The following is a 20,998-nucleotide window of genomic DNA, read 5'->3' as shown; positions in this document are numbered from 1 at the left end:
CTCTCAGCCTGTCCTCATAGAGGAGGTGCTCCAGCCCTCTGACCATCTTCATGGCTCTCCTCTGGACTTGCTCCGACAGGTCCACATCTTTTTTATGTTGGGGGCCCCACATCTGAACACAGTACTCCAGATGGGGTCTCACCAGAGCAGAATAGAGGGGGAGAATCACCTCCCTCGACCTGCTGCTAATGCTTCTTTTGATGCAGCCCAGGACACGGTTGGCTTTCTGGGCTGCAAGTGCACATTGCTGGCTCATGTTCAGATTCTGCTCCCAAGTCCTTTTCCTCAGAGCTGCTCTCTATCCACTCTCCTCCCAGCCTGTATTTGTGCTTGGGATTGCCTTGACCCACGTGCAGGACCTTGCACTTGGCCTTTGTTGAATTTCATGAGGTTTGCATTGTCCCACCTCTCCAGCCTGTCAGGGTCCCTCTGGGTGGCATCCCTTCCCTCCAGGCAGATGCGGCACCCTGCCCCCCCCCATCTCCCCTGCCAGTCCTTCCTAAAGAGCATGTGTCCTTCCACTCCAACACTGCAGTCATAGGATCCATCCCACCAGGCCTCTTTGATGCCAATAAGATTGCAGCTCTGCAGGTATGCACGTCTCTAACTGCTCTTGTTTATTCTCCATGCTATGGGTGTTTGCATAGAGGCATCTATAGCTGGGCCCCAAGTGAGGCTGATTTACTGGCTGGAATTCCTTCAGGTGCTCTTCTGATGGCCTGTGATCATTCTCCAGGCTCTGGGCATCTATTGGTGGCACTGACATCAAACTGGCAGGAGTGAGATGGACTGAGGTTCCCCTTCCCTGGAAACTTTGGTTTAAAGCCCTCTTCACCAGGTGGGCAAGCCCATGACCAAAGATGCTCTTCCCCTTCTCTGACAGATGGACCCTGTCGGCTCCCAAAGTTAGTTTCATGTTCTAAGTAGCTGAATCTCTGGCTGTGGCACCAGTCCTCTATAACACCAAAGTATAATCCGTGTAACACCAAAGTAACTTCATTCTAATTTTCAGTATCTCCCTTACTTATGTCAAACTTTGAATAGGCAGTGTTCTTGCAGCAAATAAACGGGTTATATTCAGAATAAGGATTTATTTTGGTTTCACTTCTTTACAGTCTTTTGCATCATGTGTATTTCTTGTTGGCTAGCTAGATCTATATAACAAAAAGGGATCAAGTTAACTACAAAAGGAAGGACACACAACTGCAGTACTATACCAGGCAATCACTGTCTAAATCAAATTAGTGCTTAAAATGAAATTTGTACTGTGAATGAATGCTACCAGTTTTGAATGAAACCACATTCTTTATGGCCATTGACCTTCTGAAAACAGACCCTCACCCCATATGACTTCTGACATGCCACTAGCACAGTCCTACAAATTTTCATGAAAAACCAGTAGGACTCCTTGTGGAAATAAGTAACACTGCTTCAAATACTTGTTCCACCTGCTGCTTGTTCCTGCACTACCTCTTGCTGTTGAGTCCTCACTAAATCCCCTTCCACTTTTTGCTCTGCATGGGCCTCCAGATTTTTTGGGCAGTGCATGTTGCCTCTCCCCTCTCCACTGCAGAATGTGCCCTGCTGCACCAGGAGACTCACTGGCCTGTGGATCATTCCTAGGTGTTGTGAGAGCAGACAAGACTGCAGAGCTTTTCCCAAACATGACCTCTGGAGAGAAAATACTGTTTGGAATTTGCCAATTCAGCTTGCTGAAGCCATGATAAAGCTCTCTTTTTTTTGTGGAGTTTACAGAGCTGCATAGCCAGCTTTTCTTGTATAACAGAAGCAAGAGGCATTTATATGGGTCAGCCTTGTCAGCATGGGTGGCTGTGGACTAAGAGGTGCTCAGTGAATTGGGCTGGCCATTAGAGCTGGTCATGTGGGAATGACACTGTCTTTTGTCAGCTGAACCACAAAAAAGCAAGGCTGGTCTGCAGCTTTTGAAATTGTGTAGACTCTTTCTGCTGATGTAAATGGATGAGATCAAGCTATCCATTACCGATGGAAAAAGGTAAAGTCAGCAATGGTAATTGTACACACTCATCTACAGGATGGGACAATTAAAAGGTCCATATCTGCTGCTGCAGCTGGTGCAGCTGTAGGCTGTGCTACAGGACACTTAGTCCCTGTGGGCCCTTTGCATGATGCTAAATGGCTCCCTGAAAACTGAGCTTGTAAACATTGACTAACATGACTTAGACAACTCCACAGTTGAATATACATAGGAACACACATTAAAGCTGGCACAGATTTGACAATGTTCCTAGTCCCCCTCATATATAAATAAATAAATTACTGAACTTCTGTTGGAGTAAGCAAATGATTATAGTAGGTGTTTTAAATGAATTATCTTTAAATATAGGCATAAACAGCCACAATGGCACCAGGAAACATTCTTTTCATATAAATTCCATTACTGTCACAAACATTGTTTCTAGAACTGCCCAAGCTATTTTGGTTGATCTGCTTCTTAACTGTTTACAGAGCAAAGACAGACTTTTTCAAAACAGAGTTCTAAATTTTTATCCAATCAGAAAATCTGATAATGAGCTTCTGATATTTAAACCCCCTCAGATGGACTTCTGATTTTAAAATCAAAACTTTACATGCAGTGGGGGACAGAAGACCTTAGTCTGAAAAGAAACACCGTTTGAAAGAAGCATAAAGATGGCTGTTAAAATAGTGATCCGACACCAGTGGGAGTAGAATTGAGTCCAGAAGGGATAAATTAATCTAAACAGCATTTTCCTTTTTTAAAAAACGAAACAGCTAGCAATTCATCACTCTTAGTAGCTCTTTCAACTTTCAACATTTTTTGTCTACCTTGTAAAACCTGGGATTTTCTGACAACATACATGGTGAACGTGATGATGAAGCAATAAGCTTGTTGCAGTTGGTCACAAAATCTACACAGAGATCCTTGTAGCAGTGCAATTTGAATCATCACTATACAACACCCAAGATATAAGCATACATCAGCTTACACAAAACTAATACAGCAAGAGCAGTACTGGACAGCAATAGCTCTCTGTCAATGTGAGAATATATATCAAATTGTTCTTGCAAAATAATGAGCCATTGCCTATTTGAGTCAGACACCCACAGAATTTGGATGCCTGAGAATTATGAGTCAGTAACTTTGCAGCATGTGTGTTCCTAGCCTGTCTTAGCCGATCCTCTCCCAGTAAAATTAACTGACAAGCAGCAATTCAAGATTAAGAGTACGTTACTAGGCTTAACAGTTTATCTTTTTTAAAAGGGGGAACATTTAAACTCAAAGAGGGCAAAATTTAAAGCTTGTACATATTACAGGTGATGAAATCAAGAATGGACTCCATAGATGCTGCTATATAATTTGCACATAGATGGAATTTTTAAAAAGCAGTTATGAGAGTGCTGATTCTTTTTCCAATGCTGGATTTTATTTCCAGAGTATAGTAATAATCATGCTTATTTTGCAACTAATGACAACATTCTTTTGAGATTTATCTCATTGCAACTCCCTAGCTCTTGGAAATACACAGAGCTGCCAATATATATTCCTATACACTATATATTCCAAGAATTTTCCTAGAAGAATTAGTCAGAGACAGCAGACAGCAATCCTTCTCTCCATCTTTTCTGGCTGCTGTTGCGATGGTTGCCTTGTAAAGATAGAGAGCCCAGTTTATTACCAGTTGGTTCTTTGTGGTCATGGTAACAGACAAATGAGAAAAGCCATGGCTCATTCAGTTAATATGCTATTTTCTTTTAACAAAATACAAAGAATTTTGCAGTTTCACTGTAGATTGGTTGGATTGGTACTGCTCCTGTCTATCAGCAATCTTAAGGCCATTTTTCCTGGTACATTTCTGTATTGATTTCATGCCAGTGTCTGAAAAACAGAACTTTAAGTAGCAAGAATGGTCCAAGTATGAAGATTTTTCTTCTAAGAGCCTGATCCTGAAAGATGGCAAGTGTTAAATAATTTGCAAAGTAATTGCCTTAATTTTAGTCAGTATTATTACCAACATCTTTACCTTTAACCTGAATGAATCATAAATGTATCTGCACTGCAAGCTTTGCTTTTCCTTTCATACTTGATGGTGCTTAAATCTGATTACTCAGAACCTGGTCCTGTAACTGGATCTGCGCGGGAACATCTTGTCCTTGTCCCCTGGGTAGCAGTGAATCTCTTAATGGCAACAAGAGTTCATGTAAGCTGTACCTCTTTGTTGGTAATGGGAATTTGCAGAGATATAACAAAGTGCCCCATATGGGTCCAGTGGCAGCAGGACTGGAGTCCTGAATAGCCATTTTTCTGGCCTGTAACACAAAGGGATGGACAGTGCAGTGTGGCTATAACAAAAAGAGATGACGTTCAACATCTACACCTTCATCACATCATTTTTCTTTCAATATTTCAACACCCCTTACTGAAGGAGCTGGGCTGTTACATTTGTGGTCTTTACAGAGCCACTGGGGAAAGGAGCTATTAGTATAGGAAAAATATCCATTATTGTTCAAAACACCTAAACAAAAAGACAGGTACAGAATTCCCTAAGGGCAACCTACCTCAGGTGTATTGACAGCAACATTATTGATGTTACATTAAGGATTTTAATATATGCTTGTTTAATGTGAGCATGTATTATTAAGGCACTAAACACACAATAAAACATGTTCAGCTATTGAATCAGCTGAGGAGTTAGTTGAACTAATGCATAATCTACTCTTACGTATACAAAAATCTGCCTAGCTGTACACTAGAGCATAGGATTTTGCTAACTTTATAACCAGAGACCTTGTATATGAAATAATTTTTCTAGAGCTTCTGGGTCTGATGGAGCTAAGTATAGATTGGAATAGTACAAGTAAATGCAGTCAAACCGTGTCCATTATGTGGAGATAAAGTATACTATAAAAATATATATACTCTAGGAGGAAAGGTGAACTAGTTTTTGAAAAGTGGACACCCACAGAGGATGTCAAAGGGTCCATATGGTCTCTCAAATCAGTATATAGCACACAAGTGTTCATTTTATGTATCTACATGCTAATCTGAGCATCCTGATACAGAATTAGGGTTTCTGACTAAATTACCACACTTACAATTCAAGCCCCTGATGGTAGGTCTACCTACAAAATCTATTTAAGTATTATTTTATGTTTGTTTTAACTTTTGCTTTACAGATTTAATGGAAAGTTGTTTTCTGATGCATGTGCTGAGCTATGCTTTTTGGGTTTTGGTTTTATTAGGATGGGAATAGTGTGGATGGCACACAGGCATAAATCAGAATATTTTAGAGACAAACACACTAATGAAACATCCTTGAAAACTCAGATATTTATGCAATCATCTGGTTAATTCTTTGACAGTAATGTTCAATGTAAGCAGCTTGTCATACTGATACAGCCTGTTACCTCTTCTGTTATTACTACATGTAATTACAAACTACATTTCTTTTACTTCTGTATGAAACACTAACTTCAGATTTTCAAAATTCAGGCTAATGCACATACTTATATCTTAGCACTACTTTCTCATTTTGGGACAAATTATGAAAAAAAAATCACAGGGATGGTTTCGAATAATAAAAGGAGTGCATAAATACAGACATAAACAATCTTGACATTCATGTAGTATGCTCTTTGTGCTACCAAACAAAAAGTGTTTATCAGAGTTGTCTGAAAACTTAAAGAAAGGTTAAAGATTAGAAGGGAAAATGTCTGCTTATATCCTTTGAGAAACCTTTATCTAAAATCAAATCAGAGGTCTTATTTTAGCTTGTTTCTTGCACTGAACTGCAGTTTTTCAGTGTGTGTGACTGGAAAGTTTTTCAGTGTGTGTGAGAAAGAAAAAAAATTCAGGGTGTTGATTTATAACCTTATGAGCTGTACATCCCTCTCCTGCAGCAGTTTTAAACCTTTTTCGGATCCAGAAAGGAAGAGATTGAAACACTACTAAAGGATTTTATCAGCTCTTGACTTTTTAAATTTACTTTCCATGAGTTTCCCCAGTCAGATCTATTTGTACATGTGAATATAGAAGTGGTAAGACTTGACAACTTGTTACAATACGTCATTTGTATTAATAATCAGCCTTACATTACTTCAAGCATTGGTTGGGACAAAACTAGCAAGTATTTTACATATGGAAGGACTTATGGATCCTGTTGTAGTATGACAATTAAAGGATGACGAATAGAATACAAAGGTCTAGTAGAATATGTGTTTAAGAGAAATGTGTATCAGTATTTTTGAACCACAGAGAAAATTCAGCCAGTCTAAAATCTTTCCAATTATACCCTTTAGGACACTGCAGAGGGACAAACTTCCTCAGCACTTATGTGATATTCAGTGGAGATCTAGAAACACACATTGTGAAGGCCCCAAATAAGTTTTAAGAGCTTTCACTTTGTGGCATAAAATACTAGTGAATACAAATGGCAACCCTTACAGGGATGTTATCAACCAGTTGTCCAGAAGCACCCATTTGAAGATTTGAAGACTGATGTTGTGACCCAAAGAAGAAACTATTAAAAAAAATCATTAGCTATATTTTTACATAAATCTGTTACAGTCCCTTTTTGGTACTTAGCTAGAGAGCCACCCTGTTGTGCAGAACACACTGAGTTACAACAACAGTTACTTACAGGTTTTCTGACATCTGGGAGGGAAGCCCACAATGGAAAAACAATGGGTAACACAAGAAGGTAGGTGAGCTGCTTGCGTGGGGTGTCAGGCCAGGCCAGGCTGAGAGGCTGATCCTCATCCTCTTCATTCTGTAAGAAAAGACACATTGATCAGATCATTGCAGTGGATGAATGAGGCTAGGAATTCTTTCAAGAGGAGTCCTCAGGACTGTGCTGTGTGTGTTTCAGTGAGAATCCGTGGCATCTGAAAACATCGCACTAACACCACACTACCTAACAACATCAGCTAGGACACAGTAAAAAGATTTTTGCCAGACTACGAGGTATCCCTGCAGCACAGGCTGCCTGAGGATGTCCCTTTGTGGCTATGCTGACAGTGATACTGGTCCCTTGAGATGCATGAAGAGGTGTTGTGCCTCCTCCCTGGAGGGGAACCTTGTGCCTCTGATATGTCTTCACACAGGCTGTCCCTTGGGATGTGGGCTAGTCTAGACAGGGATCAAAACTGCTCTGGACTGCATCAAGCCTGGCCGCATATATAGAGACAGAGACAAAGATAAAGTTTGTGTGTATCTAATTTTTAGGCTTTTGTGGGTAGCTTATAAAGTTACTTTTACATATATACATATATAGATACTTATGTATTTTCTTGTTCATAGGATGATAAGACAAATCAGGCTGGCAGGGACCTTGGGAGCTCCACAGCTGAGCCAGGGGTTCAGACTGGTCTGCTCAGGGCTCTGCCTAGTCAAGCTGTGAAACCACCAAGAATGGAGGTGGCCCAACCTCCCTGGGCCCTGGCTCCATTGCTGGGCTGTCCTCATGGGGAAAAGGCTTCTCCTTATCTCCAGTCTGACTCTAATGTGTTTAAACCAGCCAAAACACAGCAGTCTTCTTAACCAACTTGGTGCTGAAACTTGCTAAGACATTCCTCTCTTATTTGTGTAGCTGATTTTCACATCAATCTCTAGTCTTCCTTTATGCATATGCTGTTCGCCTGTTATCTCTGTAACAGAGTAGGTGTATAAGGACAGAAAACCTTTTGGCTGCCACACACTTCTCTTTCCTTAGACTGCTTCTGCTAGCAAAACGCAGTCTTCTGATTGCCACAGAAAGCAAGCAAACTGAGCGTGATTCAGCCTTTTGGATGCATGTATTAAAACAACTATTTAACTTTTTACACAGGTAGGCAATGTCTCCAGAACTGCACATGGCTATAACTCATACCACAGAACAAGGCAAAGGAAAAAATGGCCCAAATGGTCCTTTCACACAGATATGCATAATGCAAACCCTGTTAAGCCTGTGGAGATTCCTAGAAAGCTCAGTGAAAGCTGAAGAACCACAAAAAAAGAGTACCTGGTGCAAAGTGTGTTTGCTTGAGAACTCGAGAGGTATACAACTACTTCATCATGTCATGTTCTTGTTTTCTTCTTTTTGCAAAAAGATAATAACTGAGAATTCAGTCCTCTTCAGTGTGCATGTTATTCTTCCCATAGATTTGTAATACAGGCTTCTTGTCAATTATTGCCCTGTCTTAAGATTGCTTACATAAACCTCCTGGCAATACCATAAGAAGCAGTCACTTGAATGACCACATCAATTATTTTTTTCTAGGCAAAAGAGTTATTGATGAAATGTCACCATATATTGGTATTGTTCATAACATTTTCTAGTTATTGCTGATCTTGATTGAATAATGAGTCTTAATTATTCCACTATTATGAACACCTGAATTGTTCAACTACTCAGACACCTGAACTGATCAGTTCAGTTCCTACAGAAGCAAGCCCATCCCTTAGCTCAGGCTCTTCCATAACGACTGTACCACCCGACACCAATGAACTGGAAGCAAGCCCCTGTTTACCTCTTGACACATTGATAGGCTGCAGCTACTTTGACAGTTACGTGTTGATGTCAACAGAAGACAATACTTTGTTAACCCCTACACTTTCTGAAACTCCCAAGTTACATGACTGTAAGATGACAGTAAAGTGAACAGGTCATAGCAGGTACCATCATTAAAATTTTTTTTAAATGTCCATAGGCACAATTTGTCACACTCCACACACTACTTAAGAGGCTTCTCAGCAGCTTACAAGGTTAGCTTTTGCTTTTAGCTTTCAGTTCTTTACCAAAGCAGGCAGATGATCTGTACTTCACTGATGCAATCAATCTATTGAAGCCTGACTTCTGGGGAACTGGGCTGGTGCAGGACTTTGTGGGACTACTTCCTGAAAACCAAATCCATTCCTTTTCCATCCTGGTATATACTGCTGTGGTGGGAAAATCTATCTGAGATGGATGCTCAGCTTTGAAATATGACGACTGAGGTAAAATTTGAGCACAAAAGGACCAATTGAAGGGTTGCCTAGGTAACTCTTTCTGAGTAGCCTGTGTATAATTCAAGCAGCGGGCTCAGCTGGAATAAAGGTCCATAAATGACTGCTTCATAAACAGCACTGAGTGACAAAGTACTTCCTGAATTGCCTCTTTAGAGATTAGTTGTGATTAACAACTGTATTTAATCACAACAAAAGCTTTACATCAGTCTGAATTTGCATGGGTCTGCAAAGTGTACAGAAATTAATACCCAAGTTGGTTCCTGCAGTATGGTACCAGTACACACTGGACTTTAACACTGGGCCTCATCCTGGTCTCATATCTGTGTTAAACAGCATTGGGATAGCATTTGAAATCTTTTCACCTTCAGGTTGTACCGCCTCATCCTTCTCCCCAAGACAACTATCCCCAAAATATTAGGCCAGACTTGAGCTCACAGTGCAGCAGGGCAAAACCCTTCTTCTCGCTAGTTTAGCTCCAGAATGCATCATAGATGGTACAGACTAACTCTCCATTTCCTATTTTGTAAACCACAATCAGCATCTGATTTTCAAATGCTCACCTTCCAAAAATCAGTGGAAGTAAGGAAGTTAAACGTACTTGTAAATCTAGCTTCCATTAATTTCAAAGCAATGCTAAATTAACCACTGAGGTTGAAGACATGAAACGGAAATAATTTTGGCAACTATAAAACCACGCAAATGTGTCATGCTCTGGACTAAGCAGCAGTGATATAAAATGACTCAGCATGGATTTATGGCAGAGATTGGTGCACTGCCTGTGGCTCCAGCCTATCTGCAATGTCCATACTGAATATGCATTCTCACAGTTTGTAGAAACCATACTTTTGATTTATTGTAGTCTGTATGATGAAAACTCAAGACTTGCAATGTTCAGTATGATTCTTTCCTTCATTGTTGAGAACAAAAACGTCATGATAACATGATAAACACACAGGAACTAAGTTTCCCAAACGCACATATGTTGGTGCTATTTTGTATACCTTCTGATATATCACTTGACGTCCAGATCCTTGATCAGAAGTGGAGGATATCCTGCGATCATTTCTCTAGGTCAGATCATGTGGTACTATCTATCCAACAATATGCAAGTAAATCCTACCCCAAAACTTATTGCCTGCTATGACTCTGTAGCTAATCAGCTTTAGAGATACTGGAGTGAACATATGGGAAAGCTGCATTAGTTGAAATTATGGACTCTGATGATAATCCAATATCTACACAAAGTCTCATGTGAACCTAAATTTAATTGCTGTCAGAAAAACAGAGGTCATATTATAATAAAGTAAAACTGGAAGCCATACAATCATGGTTTTCTTACATTTCCAGGTCCATTTTAGTGACTTTGTCTGAAAGGATTGTCCAGAATATGCCAATGAACTTATAACTGAACAATGTACTTATATTAATACAAATAGGATTAATTCGAAGTGTTCTAGATAGTCATCAAACACATCAGTACTGTTCCTGTCAGAAATGACTGGCACCAGTATCAGTTTCTTTTAACCAGCACGATCACCTGAAGACCTTCTCCCAGGTCACTTTTAAAGGTTGATGATTGGTAGGTAACAATTTGGGGGAGGTGGGAGAGGATAAAGTAGTGTAAAATCTCTACAGTTTTTTATAATACAGTAAGATTGACTGGACTAAGAAGACAGAAACTATATAAAGTCAGACCAAAGGCCAATTTACATCAGTATCTTGCTTCAAGCGATGGTCAGACATGGGCAATCAGGGAAGAAGTACTGGAAAGCGGCATATTTTTTCACCTTCCACAAGTTAAAGTTTTAGACAGAAGTTGCTTTAGATCTTTATATATAATAGTCATTAATATGTTTCTATGAAATTCTAATTATCTGGCATAATTCTTTCCACTCTGTATTACTGTATCCTCATTTTTTACTGCTTTTGCTTGGGACTTTTTGTTACATATACATTTGCAGTGTTGAATAGCATATCTATACTCATGCCCACACAGGATGGACATGATATCTTAGCGCAAAGTAATCAATAATGATAATCAAATTAATCCTCTAGTAGGAAAATACTCCCTTTGCACATTCTACCATTATTAGTGGGGTACATCTTTAAAAAGCAAAAAATATAGTTGATTCCCTATTTTGAAGAAATGAGATTAGAAGTGTTGTTTTGCTCTATGTTTTCTTTTATACCTCTGTAACAAGTATTTTTTTTCAACCAATCTATGCATACTCATAACCCTATTCTTCCTTCAATTGCTTCATAACTCTTCAATTCTTCTATGTAATGCATTACAAACAATGAAAAAGGTACCAAATCTCTGGACCATCCATCTTTCACAAGTTCTTAATCCACGAACAACTACCTAATACTTGTCTGTAATCCTCCAGAAGAAATCTCTCATTGGTTAGCTCAGGACTCATCTGACAACTTTTCCCAAACTCCCAAGAAAATTTTTCCAAACAGAGGAAATTATGGTGTGTTTCACATTACATAAACAATACAAACATATGGTGACATATCATCAATAACTATTTTGTTCATAAACAACAGTTTATAGCAAACTCCATCCACTGAAGTCACAATGTAACCACTGCTTCTAGCAAACATCATAAAATCATTGTCCCCATGGATGCTTATGCTCATACTATCTTAGGAAAAACAGTTGCTTTTCTGGCACAGCACCAAACTGCATTTTAATACTTCTTTCCTGACAGTAGGACAAAATGGAGAACAAATACAATGAACCACTTCAAACTTATCTGAAATACTGAAACTGCCACTATTTACCAACTAGTCTGTATGGCATAACAGCTATAGCATATGAATTGTAAATATTATATTCTGAGGATTATTCTGTTAGCCCAACTAAGCTGAAGAATTGAGCTATAAATTCTCATGGTTGTATATTCCTTGTGCATTTTGACTTCTGATATCTTTAATCAATACCATTACCATTAGGGCTCCAGAAGAAAGGAAACTGCAGACAGTAACTATTTGCAATTCAATTTGCTTATATTAAAGTATAGACATTGTACCACCTATAAAAAGGCAATTTCTTTCTTTGCTTGACAGTGTGGCAAAAGACTGCTGAGCTTTTGTTTTCTTGGAACTGAAGAGTTCTGTACAACCCAACTTCTCAAAATAAGTGAATTAAGAAAAAATTATGATGTCTCAAAATGTTACCTTTCTCAGAGGTTAAGTACTGATTTTCAGAACTGAGATTGATTTTTTTTCTTTAGAATAGCAAATCTCACATTAATTTATTTCACTAGAAAGGCAAAGGACAAAGGTAATTGGAGCCCTGCTGTGAATTCTGGAATAGCCTCAAGTCTCTGTTTTGAATTTCTTGTGTATAACTTGGATTGTTCATTTATCTTCTGCTTGTCATTTGGAAAAAAATATTTGAAAGAAGGCGAGACAGTAAGCTATCAGAGTAGTATGCAACTTCTATGGGACAGGTAAGAGAGAGATGTCTTTCCTCATGAATACTTGAGTAAAATTCAAGCGGGGCATAAAAGTAAGTCCCTGAGCTTTCAGAATGCATTCTGTATATACGGTGCTCTTCCTAGGGCAGCTAATTTTTATTAACAATCCTCTCTGCCTTGTGAAACCACCGAAAAAAGTGACATTTTCAGTGGAGCCTATGGGAAGAAGCAAGGTTCAGGTAGGCATTTGCTGCAGATTTTGCTATTGCTGCTTGTGTGGTCTTGGGCCCTTGCACAAATACCTGAAAGAACGGCTCCTGGAGATTATATGCAGCTTTTTATGCCCACATTACTGTCAATACCCTTCAGGGAATTTGAAAAGAAATACTCAGAATGTAATAGTCAAAACTGCAGTCAGCCCACCAGGAGAAGTAAACAGCTGTGGTGAGATGGAGATACATCTGAAGAATAAACCCTTGTCTTCATGCCATTTTTCACTGTCTTAGTTTTCAAGCAAGTCAAACCGGTATAAAGCAGAAAAAAATGTAGAATAGGCAACTGAGTAGTCTTAGGAAAATAAAAGATCAAAGCCCTTTGATGGCAGTGCCATTCTCATTGAGTTACAAAGAGCTATACTGGCAAACAAGATGCAGGCATTTACTTTAGGCTGAGTGTCGCAACTGAAAAGAGGTTTAGGTGGTTTAGGCTTTGCAAAATGTATTCTTAATAATCAATCAAACAAATACCACGCACGCTGGAATATATCACAGCCCTACAACAAAGGCTGCTCTAATCTCCTCTACCCTGTCTCTATGAAATACAAATGTTTAATACAGCCCAGAATCGTAGCCTGAGACAGAGAATGCAACACAACTCAGATTCACATCATGCTAATTTGATGCAAATAGAGTGAGTGATCCAGGGCAGGGGAGATCTGTCCCCACCAGGGTCTCTGTCCTGAAACGCAGCCCACTGTGATGCTGGGGAAGGAAAAACACGCTTTACCACACTGTTACTCAGGTAAGTGGATTAGATCCAATCAAAACAATAAAGCATTTGAGGCATTTTCCTCAGATACAAAAGTTGCCTTACATTTTAACGGAAAAGTTATCTCTGACATTGTTGGCATGTAAACATTTTCCAGTGGGGTTTCCATGGAAACAGGTAAAAGTGTGCGCATGTGCATGTGTGCGTGCATGTGTGTATGTGCGTGTGTGTGCATGTGTCTGTGTAGGTGGGAGGAAAAGGTGTTATCTTCAGATTGGAAGCTATTTTTAGGAAAGCCACAGGTTAAAACAACTATGACTGAACACACTTAATCAAATGCTTGTTAATAAGCTGGCTGGGAGGTGGGGGTGGGGAGACAACCAGACTTATCAGAAGGATAATTTCTTTGAAGGGTAGGGCACCCCATAAAACATTTAATAAGATACTGTCAGCATCCTTTTAGTCTTCTTTAATTTTCCCATACACGTTTGGTACCACTCTATGAAGTTTTATGTAACAGTCTTCTCCTTTGTGGCAACCTGGTAAAGGTTAAGAGACAGAATGGTGTAAGTAGAACACAGTCCCTGAGGAAGATGCCATATACAGCAGTAGGGAAGGCAATTTCTGGTTGCAAATGAAGCAGGAAAGTCTTACAAACTGTGTAGCGGGAGATGGTTTTGTTCCCTGCTGTGCTGGTTAGAGGGCAGGAAGGAGACCACAGCCGCCTGCCCTTCTCATCAGAGCATCCCATTTTTATCAAAGTGTAGGAGATCTGCTGCTGCTTACAGTGGGAGTGGGATTTATATGAGTCTTACTGTCTGGGACAAATGACTGGCTTGCTGGGGACGTTTTTTTGAAAGCCTTTTTGAATTTCTGCCAGCAGCATCCAGACAGATTTTATCTTGCTGCTCAAGGGCTTGGGCTAGCAAGAGGACAACTGAGGCTCCCTGGAGAAAAGTGCAGTAAGAAGAGTGGAGTTAAGGGACTGGAAAAAGGGAAAAGCAAGACAGTGGAGTTTGGAGAGACAAATGAAGGAACTAAAAAAAAAAAAAAAGGAAAGGAAATAAACTGAAATTCACCTAGTTCGCGAAACCTTGTGAAAGTCATTAACTGACAGTGCCCTTGTGAACTGTTTCAGCCTTGTGCAATTGAAAAAGAATGAAAAGAGGAAAGAAAAAGAGTCTGGAAAAATATGAAGATGACTGAAAAAAACATGAAGAAAAGGTACAGGGAAAACTAAATCATGACATTTGCAGTATGATGCTTTTTTAGAAAGAAGTTTAATTTACAAATATATGAAAATTAAAATACAACATAAAAGCAATTTTTTCCCTTTTCTTGCAGTCTTAGCCTGAGTCCTTACTTTCACAAGGGTCTTTTGCTCAGCATCATACTTTTAAAAGAATAGAGGTTTCTTAAATAAGATGGATTTAGTTGCATATTCTCACTTTACTAGTGGATCATATAGTTTTTAATGTACTTATGTTCAGACAATTCCAACTCCAAGCCAGAACTTCTTATTACTAAAATGCCTGTATCTAGGGATTTATACCCAGGCACCATAATCTGCACCAGTGGAAAGTAAGAAAAAAACACAAATATGACTATGCTTGTTTTGCAAGAGAGAAAAGCATGAAAACCACAGTGGAATTTGACAATGGATGAGAAAGAATTAGATACCTATGCATGTCATCTAGATCATCCCTGCAAGAATGTTTTAGGAATACTTGATGACCTGCTATCTGAGCATACCTATTTCCTAGCCCACAGTTTTCAGTACATTTTTTTTCCCCAAAGGCACACTTAGAGCTTGGTTCCTCAAGATGAACAATGTATCTGATTTTCTCAGTTCCAAATGATCATCACTGGGACATGGAGAGAATAATGGTAAGTTTTCTTAAGGGATTTTCTAAACAGTGCTTATGGATCGCAAAACTGTATTTTTTAGTGGAAATTTGGAGAGAAGCAATTTTATACTATATTTCCAAATTCTGATGCTACAGCTCTCCCTTCCACATCAGAGTAAGGAAAAATCATCGAAAATTTGAGCCACCAGATTGAATTCTACTCATGGAACAGAAGCAAATGATGTTCTCCGTGTAAAATGGAGAACACTTGTTCACAAAAAGATCAAAATTCAAGAGTATTTGTATGTCAAGACTGAGCTGCAATGAGTTTGCTCTTGTTGCTCAGCTTTAACGAGTGAGTTTTTGAAAGAGGAGAAACTATTGATGAGGACTGGCTGGCATAGTGTCCTGCACCTTCAGTATTACTTTCCTGAACAGAGCTGCTCTTTGAAGATATACTATTTCCTAGGGCTATGTAGTGTTTGCATAAAATTTTGAAAAGCTAGAAAGAAGGCTTGGGAGGGCAATGACCAACCTTCCTTCCTCAAATTCTAATCTTCATCAAAGAAAAAGGTCACGTAAATGCTGTGTGTGCGATTCTGTCATTGCCTACACTTCTATAAATCAGGAGTAATCCTATTAGCATCCACAAAGCAGAAGGAAACTGAATACCCAGTGTTAGCTTCAGAGTGATGTCACAGCTTGGGAAGGTGTATCCAGAAGCTGTGCACAAAAAGCTATGCAATATGCTGAGGAAGGGTCCCTGTACAGTACAAAGTAAGCAAAGAACCTGAGAGGGAAGAAGGGTCCTAAGTATCACAGAGATCTATTTATTTGTTACATGGATGAGTAGGCTATTTTTATTAGAACTTTTCAAAAATTCCAGTTTATACTTTTAAATTACAGAATAGGATCCAGCATATCAATAATGGAAGCAGCATAAGATAGCAGCAGCTGCCAAGTTATTACTGGAAGAAGACAGAATTAGAAAGGCCAATGGGGAGGAACCCAGCATGGGCCATCTCAAAATGGTATTAGTGGATTGCTATTTTTTGTTTTGACAGCAGACACCCAAAATCCTTTCTTTCAGATTGACAGAGCTAAATCTACAGAATCACTCCCCCACCAGTTACAAACCTCCGTCCTTGCTCCATCTTGTCATTTTGATAAGGATAAATGATGTATCCCACCTCTGCCAAGTAGTTTTTCAGAATGTCCTAAAACTTGCTGAAGCTAACATAAAAGTTCCAAACCCTGCCTCACTGAAAGTTTAAAATGTCTAAAGGGACATGAGAAGACATTGCTGAGTAATGATTGCAATAATTTTCCCTCCTTAGACTGCAGTTGTTTGAAATTGAAACCACTGTCTTCAATGATGAGGCTGCCTGACCTTGCAGATTTCTGAACAAGCTTAGAAACTACTTCATTACAATGCAAAATGATAGCATATGGACATTGGTGTGAGATGTGATTGCTTAAGATCGCGTTTCCTTCATTGTTTTTGATGAACAATCTCAGTGGAAAAAAACCCTACAAATGAAGACCCATTTCCTTCTTAAGCTACTGAACTCTAATAGATTAGAATTGGATCTTTGTTATTTTTTTTTCTGAACTTAAAAATTGTCTAAATACATCACTGCAGGGGGGAAGTTGGACTCCCAGAACAGGATTCAAACAGATCTGAAAATCGATCTTTCCTTACCTTAAAATGTTGAGTGTCGAAGTGTGGTGCTGAGATTTTTTATTACTTAGATTCCACTGATCTCATTTACATAAGAATAATGCTTTGTTGGTCTGACAAGAATCTTTAAGTGGCATGTCAATCTGAACAATTTAGATTAACAGAACAGGTAATTTAATGTTCTACTTTGCTCTCCATTCCATTGGAGACTCATTATCATTCCTGATCATTCAGGATATCAAAAACTATCAATTTATTTTAGATCCTTGATTCTGATTCTCAATTTCTATTCCCAGAGTCCAAAACTATCTGCAAACAGTGATGAATTAAAGCTATCTGCCAATATTTGGTGCAGTAACACACCAGCTGGACAGAATCATCTTGTCATTTCTCCACCTCCAGTTGTGTCAGGCAAACAGAACCTTTTCCCAAAGACTCATCGTACTACACATCTCAGTGTTTTTCCCCAGTCTTGCAGAAAAAAATGGATAACCTTTCCTGTTATAAGCATATTTCAGTACAAATTATGCTCCTTGTGAGGGATAATTGTGTTGAGGAAGCAACCAACAGACATAAACGCACTCTGTTACTTGTACAAATAATTTTTCCTGTGGCTTGCAGAACATTTCAAGGAAATAACTTCGCCTACAGTGATAATGCTCAGGTCATGAAGTAGGCAAGATGATCTCTGATTCGGACTAACAATTTTGTTTAATGATAAATAACTAAAAGCAACTAAAATATCAAAACCTAGACCTGGGATGATTCGAAACCAAACACAGCTATTGCCTTTTTTTTGCATGATTTTGCTGTATGTAAATGCAACACAGTTCATCCCACTTTTAACAACGGGAAGCTCATGTTATGATATACACCACTGCTCAGCCATTTCTTGTGGTACCTTTCTTGTGTCACTATAGCCTAAGGAGAAGGCTAAAAAGTAAACTGTACAAACAAAACCATTATAAAAGCTTCTGTGACAAGGATTAATTTTATCAAGACTTTCCCCCTCTATGCAGGCTTTGCTGTCTCAGTCTAAAAGAGCAGCACCCAAGTTTAGTAAAATCAATTCACCAGCATTTTTCCACCTGTTTGCCCACTTGGGATGCATGTGTTATTAATAATTTTTTTTAAACTAGAAGACACTAAAAAAGGGCCTGGCAGGGCCAAACTTTGCAGTCAGGTACTCTTGAAAATTACAATTTATTCAAGAAAGAGGCTAGCTCAACTGCATAGCTACGTCAGTAGCCATTGTGCAAGTCAGACCCAGTTATGCAGTTACTTATTATCTACAAAAGGCATATGCTAAAATAAATATATTTAAGTGGTTGACAACTTCTTTTGCAGATTTTAACCATATGCAATAAGAGTCGTAGAAATACTAGTATACTATATCTCATTCAGCTTAATTTGTCATCTGTCTCAAGATAACAGAAGGCAAGGCAAAGAAGTTTCTGTACAGGTCCCGTTCTATAACTACTTTTAACTATCCCATGAAGCACAACATGACAGGCTACCCTGTCATGTGCAATGTGATGATAATCAGACAAGCAATTTCCACTATATTTAGAGCTGCAAACATCTTATCTGATAAGTAAAAATACATTTCCTAAAAGAATACAGTCCAGAGTACCATTGCTTTTATATATGTCAAACCACACGTTGGGCTCAGTTGTAAATGAAGATCAAATATACTGTAGAAAGTTCATATTAATAGCTTCTTGCTATCAAGATATATACTTTCAGTGAAAAGCACATGCAAGCATGCAATATATATTTACCAATACAAAAATAAAAAGAAGAATAAAAAAAGACATTAACCTCTTCTTCAACGTTATGTGCGATTCCATTTTGCACTGGTCCTGAATCACTTGGTGGTGTTACTGCAACTTCCACTTTTGCACTTTTTTCTGTGGCATCATCCATAAACAAGAGTGGAAAAACAACAGAACAGAATATTAAGTAACATACATCTTAATGAAATTGCTGTCATATATTCAGTCTGTGTAAATCATCAAATACTGAAGGTGGCCCAACATCTGCCTTAAAAAGAGAGAGACAAAAATTCTGTCTTCCATTTGACCAGTACACATTTTGAATAAAATTCCTATGAGCAGTGAGCTTGCATTTGAAGAAACTATTCTACTGGTACTCATGTCCTAGAAAAATTTACATTCCTTGCAATATCCAGTGCTTTTTGTTTATGCGAAGCTCACTGAGCTTAATACTTCAGGTAAAACTGTGACATAGCTTTCTCCCCAGACATTAAAGAATGCAACATGTTGCATTTACAGGTGAGGGGATATATTCAACAAGTTAGAACTTTTTTTCTCAGACAAAAATATGGGAAAAGACTAAATGGATGGTCTTATAACATCAAATTATAGAGGCTGATCTTTAAAACAGAATCCCTTTGGTCTTTGTGCTAAACTTTTACAGGAATTAAAGGGATAAAATTGGGTCTTTGGTTTCTTCTGCCAAATTAATTCAAATTTATTCTTACTGTAACTATATTGGAATTCTCTAAACAGTCATTATCTCTTTAAGTGTGTAATAGATAAAAATGCCAATGGCCAAAAAGCCCTTGGACAACATAAAATTATGGGGAATAGCAACATGAAATGTCTAACTCAAGTTCAGCATACCTTATGGTATATTCTTATGCATAGAAGTAAATACAGCTGTCTAGTTACATTACTGCCGTCCTGAGATTCTTCTAAATTAAAAATCTGAGATCACAGCCAGAGCAGAGTGCCAGACTATCTGTAATTATTTCAGTGCATGTCTGTTGTCTCTTCACCCCACAGCCAGCATGATGGCTTACTAAAAGAGTGCCCCATCCAACTGCTTGATTCTGGAAACAAATATTATCTAATTATTGCACAAGGTCCGAAAAAGTGTCAACTGATAAAATGATTCAGCTTTTCTCACATTTGCATCCGGTTTTCTAATGCAGAGAACATGCTGAAGCAAAGTACAGAAAACACAACATAGTATGGATTTCTTTTGGTATAGGAACTTTTGAACTAAAATACAAATTCTTGCCCTTAATGGAAAACTGTAATAAGCTAATAATTGGACAATTAGCAAAAATGGTCCTAAATGACTCTGAGTAAGTAGCAGGTAGATAAATCAAATCTCAAATATGAAGGTTGCTTCTTTTTGTGACAAGGGTGATACCACATAAAACACATATTTTCCTAGAGCAGCTCAATAAATTAATTAAATTTTCACATATAAACTGCAAGTAAGTTTTGTCTCTTTATTTCTGTCACTTCAACACATACCTAAAATAAGCACTGTTTTTTCCCTTTCAACCCTGCCAGAAGGCTTTCTAAATGCCTTACCTGACTTTCTCTTCTTGCATTTAACTTGGGTCCTGTCCATAATTTTCATACTCTTTTGTATAAGGAATCAGAATATTTTTACTAAGGTAGCATAAATGAAGCAAAAGGACAAATTTATCCCTAAGAATTTTCAAGCAACATAAAACAGTTAAAAATGCCCTAAGGAACAGGTGATCTGCATGGCTGCACTCACCATGATTAGCAGCTCCATTCTGCCTTTCACTGTCTTCCACCTGGCACTTCTTTTTGGCGATCTTATGCAGAATTGAGGCCCTTTCTTTGAACTTTCCTAAAAAAAAAGTATTGTCATTATTATTAAAATGCATCCATTTTGAGAAGCAAAGTTTCTTTGCCACAGCTTAGGCTCCATAAATCAGTGCTCATAATCCATTTCCATCCCTCCTCAAAGAGCAAACATGCTATTAAACACTACCTAATGTTCTCATATACACTTGTTTTTATTTTTAGTGGAAATAAAGATGTATTTTTTTCTATTCTGAGAACTCAGCAACAAATTGAACAAGAAATTGAAAACAAAAGCTATTATTTTTCTTCAGAAGCAGTCAGTAATGTTCTACCTACAAAAGTGGAACCTAAAGTTGTGTAGCCTAAATAGCCTAAACAGAAGATGAATACAGAAGAACAGAGATACTATAAACAAACACAAACAGTTTCAGGTCCAAATTACTAGTACAGTAGCAAAGAACTACAATATGTTGCATGCTGGT

The 20,998-nt window shown here is 38.4% G+C and overlaps 1 protein-coding gene across 1 annotated transcript in view; it reads right to left on the bottom strand.

Moving 5' to 3' along the window:
• The window catches only part of SLC24A2 (solute carrier family 24 (sodium/potassium/calcium exchanger), member 2), a gene marked incomplete at its 5' end in the record, with an annotated part of 49,363 nt that overhangs the window by 3,861 nt on the left and 24,504 nt on the right, over positions 1-20,998 (bottom strand). Inside the window, 3 exons of the mRNA XM_010086742.1 lie at positions 6,639-6,767; positions 18,745-18,833; positions 20,464-20,559. Coding sequence (XP_010085044.1) covers positions 6,639-6,767; positions 18,745-18,833; positions 20,464-20,559 — 314 coding nt within the window. The remainder of the gene's footprint in view (positions 1-6,638; positions 6,768-18,744; positions 18,834-20,463; positions 20,560-20,998) is intronic.

Source organism: Pterocles gutturalis, unplaced genomic scaffold (genome assembly GCF_000699245.1).
Source record: "Pterocles gutturalis isolate BGI_N339 unplaced genomic scaffold, ASM69924v1 scaffold17381, whole genome shotgun sequence".
Classification (NCBI taxonomy): Eukaryota; Metazoa; Chordata; class Aves; order Pterocliformes; family Pteroclidae; genus Pterocles; species Pterocles gutturalis.
The sequence above is the reverse complement of the archived record's forward strand: the minus strand, read 5'-3'. Positions and strand labels throughout refer to the sequence as shown.